At 43.0% G+C, this 8,603-nt stretch overlaps 2 protein-coding genes across 2 annotated transcripts in view; one reads left to right on the top strand and one right to left on the bottom strand.

Moving 5' to 3' along the window:
* cmip (c-Maf inducing protein) overlaps positions 1-2,061 on the top strand; it is a 33,282-nt gene extending 31,221 nt beyond the window's left edge. The window contains exons 17-20 of the mRNA XM_062547561.1: positions 137-324; positions 932-1,037; positions 1,167-1,237; positions 1,837-2,061. Coding sequence (XP_062403545.1) covers positions 137-324; positions 932-1,037; positions 1,167-1,237; positions 1,837-1,890 — 419 coding nt within the window. The 3' untranslated portion in view covers positions 1,891-2,061. The remainder of the gene's footprint in view (positions 1-136; positions 325-931; positions 1,038-1,166; positions 1,238-1,836) is intronic.
* Positions 2,062-6,757: 4,696 nt separating this feature from the next.
* plcg2 (phospholipase C, gamma 2) overlaps positions 6,758-8,603 on the bottom strand; it is a 30,182-nt gene continuing 28,336 nt past the window's right edge. Inside the window, exon 33 of the mRNA XM_062547560.1 lies at positions 6,758-7,948. Coding sequence (XP_062403544.1) covers positions 7,906-7,948 — 43 coding nt within the window. The 3' untranslated portion in view covers positions 6,758-7,905. The remainder of the gene's footprint in view (positions 7,949-8,603) is intronic.

Below are 8,603 nucleotides of genomic sequence, written 5' to 3'. Positions count from 1 at the left end.
CCTCTCTCTCTCTCTCTCTCTCTCTCTCTCTCTCTCTCCCTCTCTGTCTTCCTCTCCCTCTCTCTTCCTGTTTCTGCACCTTTGCTATGTGTGTGTTTGGTTGTTTTTTTGGTTGGTTGTGTGTTTGTTTATCTTTAATTCACCCCCTCCACCGCTGCCCTCCCTCCCTCCCATCAGGACGCCGATCTGGCCCGTCTGTTGAGTTCGGGCTCCTTTGGGAACCTGGAGAACCTGAGTCTGGCCTTCACCAACGTCACCAGTGCCTGCGCTGAGCAGCTCATCAAGCTGCCCTCCCTCAAGCAGCTCAACCTCTGGTCCACTCAGGTACGGAGTCGCCAGGGCGCTCGCTTGCCTTTTATAGCCATTTAGCTGACGCTTTTATCCAAGGCAGCTTCCTAAAAGGGAAACGGTCAAGGGTACAGTGCGGCAAGGACGCAAAAGGGCAGCAATAACTACGACTCGTGCGCAGTCATTTCCTGTGTATTATTAGCCACATTCTGCATAAGGCGCTGGTCAGTGTTTTGTGCAAGTTAAAAGAAAGACCATATTAATGCCATATAACTGCCCCCGTGTATTAACTTCTCAACTGAAGAAATTTTGCAAATCAATGTATGAGCTTCGGCTAATAGTTAGGAAGTTACGGTAGAATTGAGTGACCGTTCTAGAAGGGGAATAGTCGAGTGGTCAGTGCTAGAATTAGCATGTCCAGCTAATATGTACGTGTATTATGTTGGTCTGGTTAGTCTTCTATTAGGCCGTTAGCCTGTTAGTTCCTTGACTTTTGACAAAACCTTATAATCCCCTAAAACTTGTGCAGGTCTTTACTCTGTGTAGTCCTAGAGAGACTATGTGTAGAATTTTAGCATTTTGTTTTCAACCAAAAATATTTACCGTAGCCCATTTCATCTGGATCTTCTCTTGTGTCTTTCAGTTTGGTGATGCAGGACTGCGGTTGTTGTCCGAGCACCTGGCATGTCTGCAAGTGCTGAATCTGTGCGAGACACCGGTTACTGATGCAGGCCTACTGGCCCTGAGCTGTAAGAACACACAGACACACACACAGACATTTTCTCTAGACTGGTGTTCACATGCTCATTTCATTGTCACAATTTGGTGTTATGGGCTGTACAGTGTTCATGAAAATGGTGGTCATGTGTTTCTTCTAGCCATGAAGAGCTTGTGCAGTCTCAACATGAACAGCACCAAACTAACTGCTGACACTTATGAGGACCTGAAGGTGAGTACGACCTGATGTATGAGGACAGTGTGTGTGTGTGTGTGTGTGTGTGTGTGTGTGTGTGTGTGACTTAGACAAGGTTCACACCACAGGTCTTAATGCTCACTTTGCTTAAACCCAGGTTGTTTTTAAAGAACTGACCCGCATGCGTAAAACATCAACAAAAACACACACACACAGCATGCAGCTAGCCTGACTGAATAGTCTGACTGACTACCTCCATAGCTCTCTTGCATTTCCACCAAGTGATCCTATTGCGTGATGTTATTGACGTAAAGGTTGCATGAATCCCAATGTAGTTATTCAGACTGCGGTCACATTGCTTATTTCACACCTGACGTATGACCACACATAGAAGTAGCCCATCTCAGAATTGGAAAAAGTTCATGTGACTTGCGCTGGTCACGCTGTTTTGAAAACATCAGATATGTGTCACATCAAGTGAAAACATCGGATTTGGCCTGGTACTGTGACTAGCCGTAGTTACTCTCACTTAAAGATTCTGAAATGAAAAATTCAGATTTTTTTTTTTTTAATTAGTTTACAGGTGATCTCCTTAATAAATGTTATGTTTCTGTTTTGTTTTGTGTCGTTCTCAGGCCAAACTTCCGAACCTGAAGGAGGTGGACGTTCGCTACACAGAGGCCTGGTGAACACCTTCCCTGTACTCACCCCCCCCTGCCTCCTCCACCGCACATGACCACAGCAAACCTCCGACACCACCCTGACACGAGGTTTCTTCCTCCGACATCCCAACGTGTCGAGCTTTCATCCTCATTGCCACTCAACGCGTCTGCCACTGCCCGCTATCGGTTTGGGAAGAACAGGGGAGTTGGGGTGGGGGGGTGGGGTGGGGGCACATTTTGACAGGACCTTTGGACCCTTCTGTTGATTTCCACCCTGGGAAAGGGGGGGACGGGGGGCGGGGGGTGACTACAATCAAGACATGATTGTCTTGGATCCTCATTTTACCATGAACCTTTTCTGTGTATTGACATTGATTTAAGCGAACCCTCGTTTTTAGGTTCATCAGCCCACAACAGTGACTCTCTCTCTCTCTCTCTCTCTCTCTCTCTCTCTCTCTCTCTCTCTCTCTCTCTCTCTCTCTCTCTCTCTCACACACTTTAATTGCTCGCTCAGTCTCACCCCTTTTTTGAACCCCGACCTGTTGGCATTTTTTCAGGATGGCCCCTCCTATACTGGCTTGCTCAAGTTGATCATTTATTAGTAACTCCCCGTCCTCCGTCCCCCGCCCCCCCACACACTCAGATGCAGAATGGCAAAAGACTGTGACCACACACACACTTTTTTTTTGCCCTGAAGAAGTCTCTGTATCAAGGTTTCTCCTTTCGCATCTGTTTTACGTTCTTTCTTTCACCCAAAGGCGTCGTCACCTTGCTCACGGTCCCTTTTAGCTGACTGGGGACTGGAATAGTCTGAGCCACATTCCACTCATGTTCGGACCCTGCCAAGTGTCCCCTCTGTACAAAACAAAAAACATGAGATATCTACTAGAGCTCACTTCTATCGTTTCTAAAAGCGTCACACGCAGTACCACCTTTGTGGAGTTTCTCTTCTCGTTTTGGACGTGGGCAGTCCTCAACCAGGTGAATCACAACCTCTGTGAGATGGGTGAAAGATTGTGCCTCTTTTTCTCTCACTCTGATTCCCCATCTCTGTCTCTCTCTCTTTCTTTCTTTCTTTCTTTCTTTCTCTCTCTGATCTAATACTGTCACTCCCTTAAAATTTGTATCAACTTGAATGAACATATTTTTCCAGGCATCTCTGCTTTCATATACTGTGTGTTTATATAGAAATATATACACAATTTTAAGCAGACATTTCAGGGCGCACCCTGATACTGTAGTGGGCTGTCTTCTCCTTTTGCAAGTTTCAGTTATTGATTTCAGTGTACATGCGGTTTTCTCTATACCACCCATATTTAAGAGAACGATTGTGTAGAAGGTGGTCTGGGACCACCTTGTATTTATGAGTCCTCTGTTTGTTTGTTTGTTTGTTTGTTTTTTTGTTTTGTTTTTTTGTTTATCTTTTATCTTTTCTCTCCTTTGAATTCTTAGCCCTGTGCTGGTAAAGTACTTTGTTGACTGTTTCTGGTGGCTTGACATGCACATCTACATACACAGCTGGTGTGTAGAATCGCAGAAGCCGTCCAGAGTTAAGGATAGGCGGGGTCCGATTGGAGAGGGCAGGGGATGATGACTGTTGGGACTACTGAGCCAGCTTCAGTGTTTAGGGTCCCTGCCTTCCCCTGTTTTTCTGTCCGTAGGTTCGTGTAGCTTTGCTACTTCAACCTGACACCTGCTCTCATTGCTAGGCCCGATATATTGTGGCGTATCAATCTCTTTTTTTATTTTTATTCAGTCTAAATGTATCTTTTAGTGCTGTTGAAGCACTTCACGGTCGGCTTTGCTTTCGTGTTCTTTTTAAATAATGAAAACATTTTCTCTTGTTATTTTAATACAAGATTTAAAGAAAAAAAAAAACAACAATCAATTTTATATGTTTGTTGACCCCTTGCTGATACAACGGTTTGAACAGGACATTGACGTGCGCACCAAAGGGGTCAGGGTGGGATAGTTTCCCTCTGTTTCTCCTCGCCCTGAGAGGAAGCCGAAGAACTGATGGCAGAGGCGTCACGACTGAGACAGACACTGTTACTGTGGAGTCACTGACAGGTGGAGTTATGCGTCTGCTAACCAACCAGCGTTCCAATCTGTGGTAACCATGCCCATTCAGACTGCTGGGGGGGAGGGGCCAAGAACTCACTTCCTCACCCTCCCCCCTCCTCCCTCATTGGCAGCCTCTGTGAAGTTACTCTGCTTTGATTGGCTGGCAGGAGCCGGTTTATCCCTCTTTCCCTGCCTTTCCCTCTGTTTTATTGGACAGTTTCCTTTTTTTGGAGACGGCTTCTTGGACTGGCCCTACATTGAGAAGTCGGGCGCAAGTATGTGCAATTTGTTTTTGTTTTTTTTAATGTTTATGTTTATGTAATTTTTGACTATTTGGAAGAGTTTTAAGTTGTTTGGTACCCACGGAAGAGGCCCGTCCAGAGTCAGAGCTGGAAGAGTATGTTTGATTGTTTTTTTTGTTAACATTTTTTTGTTGTTGTTGGTTGGTTGTTTGTTTGTTTGTTTGTTTGTTTTTTTTTTCTAAAACTGGTGTGCCACAAAGCGATCTGCCACTCAGCCAAGCCGTCCCAAAGCACCTCTCCAGAGTCTCTCACTGTCACATCCTGTGTAATGTATATACTCGTGTATATCATTTTCTCCCCTCACTCCTCCTCTTCGTTTAACTCTGTGTATTCCCTCCACCACTCGAACTGTGTTTCAGTTCCTCCCCATGTTTCTTTCTCTCCCTGGTGGGGGGCTGATGTTGCCTTCATTTTCAGGGTGTGTGTGTGTGTATGTGTGTGTGTGTGTGTGTGTGTGTGTGTGTGTGGTTGTTTTAACTTCAGACCAGCTGCACTGTAAATTAACTGTTGCGTTAAGTCCATTTATAATCTCTGCGGCACCAGTTGTCTTTGTAGCCGTCAAAAGACTTCAATTGAAACTTTTGTTGCCTGTGTTTTTTCTTAATGTCATTTTGTTTTGCATGAATGTTACATCATATTATTTACTTTGTTGCCTGTGTGTGTGTGTGTATGTGTGTGCGTGTGAGCGTATGTGTATATGTATGTACACATGAGTGTGTGTGTTTTTATAACTGTATATGAATGGTGTAATAATAAAAAAAAAGGATCAGATCACCCCTCTCTCCCATCCTGCAGTGCCCCCATGACCCTCATGTATGTGCCCGTAGGAGCATGCCTCGTGTGTGTGACTGTGTGTGACTGTGTGTGTGTGTGTGTTCCGGGTCGGGTTTCTGTAAGGCCACCAGCAGGAAGGAAGCTCTCGACATGAAGACTGCAACAATTACCATCAACAGCTGGTGTAGCAGATCCAGTGTGTCCGGTGCAAAAGCTTCTGCACTCGCTGTGTGTGTGTGTGTGTATGTGTGTGTGTGTATGTGTGTGTGTATGTATGTGTGTGTGTGTGTGTGTGTGTGTGTGTGTGTGTTTGTGGACAATTCTGGGGGTGTTTTTCACTCAGGAAATTTATCATGTATGGAGAGGCTTAGATGAGCATGACTGAACTTTCAAAATGTGTGTGTTTTTTTTTTCTTTTTCTAATTATCATTATTATTATTTTTGTCGATGAATGGTTTGTGAGGCAGTGCTCCCTTAAGTGGACCATTTGTGCCAGTGGGTATAGTGGGGTTCTGGGGGCGGGGGGGCCCCTAGGACCAGCAACTAAGAGGAGGATCTTCAATCTTGACATCCTGTATTTTACATGAGAAAAAAAAAATCTGTAAACATTTCAAAAGGGTTAGTGTGCTCCTCAATACTCAAGGAGGCATGAGGAGTGCGGTTTGGGGTGAGGGTTTATTATTACTGTAGATTAATCACATTCTTAATAGAGGACATCTCTCTTGCACACACACACGTCATATCTCCATCCTGTGGAGCTTGTTTTGTTTTCTGTTTGTTTGTTTGTTTGTTTTGTTTTGTCTCCTTCTCCGCAGACTCCCCAATTCTTTCTTTTTTTCTCCCACACTGTTCATATTATAACTTGATAACTTGTTCAAATTTCATATATTTTTTTTTCTTTTATGCTCTTTTTTTTAAAAAAGAGATTTGTATTGTAGAAAGTGTGACTGCGCTTGAGTCTTAAAAATGTGGTCAAATGGGGCAGGAGGAGGTCTGCTTCTCCCTATGCCTCCCATGCTGGCGCAGTCATGTATATAAAATGAACTACATCACCCATAATTCCTGGAGGGTTTTTTTTTTGTTTGTTTGTTTGTTTTTCGCAGATAGAATCCTCTTAGTCCCTTTATCTCCTCCTGTTTGTGTTTTAAAATGCTTCTACAGCTGGGTTACTGCTGCTGCTGATCTGTGGCTGTCGTAATGAAAAATACAAGAACCTTCAACAGGGGGAAAAAAAGAGTTAAAAAAAACATATGATGTGAAAATTTCAATCAAGAATAAAACTGTCTGTGAATATGTTACAAGTGTGAGGTCTGTGATCTTTTACTCTGTTCACTTCCATTGTGTTGAGCACTCTACTTGGCATGTTTGTTTGTTTACTTTTGTTCTGTTAGACCTAGGATGTAAAAGGAGGGTAGATGATGTCCAGCACAGTCTAGCTAATAGTTTAAAGTACAGTCAGTTGTCATTGTATGAACATATAAGTAGTTCTTAACATGTGATGTGATGCAACTTTGAGGCCACCTAAAGAAATCTTCAATGTTATAATGCTCTTTACATTGTGGACTTGTGGTTGACAAATTCAAATAAATACAGTATCAACATGCACAGCAAACATAGGTAAATTGACCCACAAATGTCCTTAAAAAATACAATATAGGCTAAATCAATCAAATAAACCACTCATGGTTTTAACAAATAATAATAATTTTAAAAACGTGTTAATCCTAAAATGCCAACTGAGACATCGGTAGCCAAACAGTGAGGACCAGTTTATTTTCACACACAGCAGTTTGACAGAGTGCAAGTAAAACCTCTTTTCTTAATTCACACTTAGCTATAAAAAAAAAAACCTGTCACACAAATGGAATATTATTACTACAACAGTAATTATCACCATCATTATTATTATTATTATTATTATTATTGTTATTATTAGGCATACAGAATAAGAAATATTGGACATAGACAGGACAAGAAACATGACATTCCACCACATTTTTTTCTGTAGCATTTAACCCCCCTCCCCCCATCCCCAAGTTTGTGGAGCAGGCAGGCAAAGAAGGCCTCTGCACATGCTCTACCTCTTGTACCACTGCCGGTCAGCATCCCATAATGCGCTTCTAGGTTCTCTGAAAGTCTTTGATAGTTCCTTTAAGCTTACACACCTTGTACAGTTTGATTTCAGCTGAGTTTTCCAGTAGGAATGTAGGCTACTGAGGCAGGACTCTAGTCGTCCAGTTGAAATGTAACTTTGTGGTCATTAAATCCATGGCACCCAATTATCTGACTTAAGCCATGAGGCTCAAATCAAGCTCCTTGGCCTTCCCTGTGCAGAAGTGTCCAACCTGACTGGAATGTAGCTATTGGGTGAACAGTGTATCAAGGTCATCAAGAGCGCCACTGATAATGCAGCCAGATCTGCCAGAGTGCCAAGGAGCTGGATTGAGCAACCCCCCACCCACACACACACACACACACACACACACACACACACACACACACACACACACACACACACACACACACACACACACACACACACACCAACACACCCCTCCCTCAATTAAATTACCAGAGTAGTGAACGGCTGTGTCTAATATAGTTAAGTTGTAGGTACGATAAGTACCAGGCGGAGGGTTCTTCATAGGAAGGAGAGGCCAGAACACACGTTGGGTGTGGAGTGAAATCGCACAGCATTTCTGCATTTGGCTCCAACTTTGGCTTGCTACTTCCTCAAAACAGCTCAAATGCACCAATCTGCTCATACACAGCTGCGACCTTGTTATGTCATGCAATGTTGTGTGTTTTTGTCTGTGTGTGTGTGTGTGTGTGTGTGTGTGTGTGTGTGTGTGTGTGTGTGTGTGTGTGTTCCGGAAAGAGCGGCTGGAGGTTTGGCGTTCTCTCAGGAGTAGAACTTGCTGTTGTTGATTTTCTTCTCTTTTATTCTGCGGGGAGAGAGGATGATGTGATTTTACCTCTCAAAATACACCAATAAAGGCAGGGATTGCCCTAGCAGTGGACTATTCTAAATGTGCTGTACTTCTCTTCATGAATGTACTCTACATATACAGTGATCATATCCAAGGGCTAATATGTAGGATTTCTTGTCAAAAAAATTCTTACGAACATAAGTTAGGCATGAGAAACAAAAACAACAGTTTTCATGCAAATGAGCTGTTTAACATAGACACAAACCAGGTAAAACCCTGAAGGAAAGAATGAATAAGCCTAGAATGCTTAGATATTCTCACAAATATTACTTTCAACGAGGAAGCTATTTTACTTCCTTTAACAATTACACATCTCTGATCCACTGATATTGGAAACACTGGATCGAGCATCTTTTTCGACATGTATTGCCACCGTGGTTTCCTTTTTTCTTGGGCTGGTATGGGCAAATCAGTAAAATTAGGGAATTAGGGAATTAATACTGCACGTGACTGCTACAGTGTAAACGTTAAATCATCACAGGAACATAATTAAAGTTGCTTGGCATCATTGACAAAACTGTCTATTTGAAGTCTATTTGAAGGAGGCCTTTAAAGGCAGAGCTGTTGTCCTCATTGTTGATTGATAGAGTGAGAACATTGCTGTTTTGAT

Source organism: Sardina pilchardus, chromosome 10, assembly GCF_963854185.1.
Source record: "Sardina pilchardus chromosome 10, fSarPil1.1, whole genome shotgun sequence".
Classification (NCBI taxonomy): domain Eukaryota; kingdom Metazoa; phylum Chordata; class Actinopteri; order Clupeiformes; family Clupeidae; genus Sardina; species Sardina pilchardus.
This window is presented reverse-complemented; position numbering and strand designations above follow the sequence as displayed.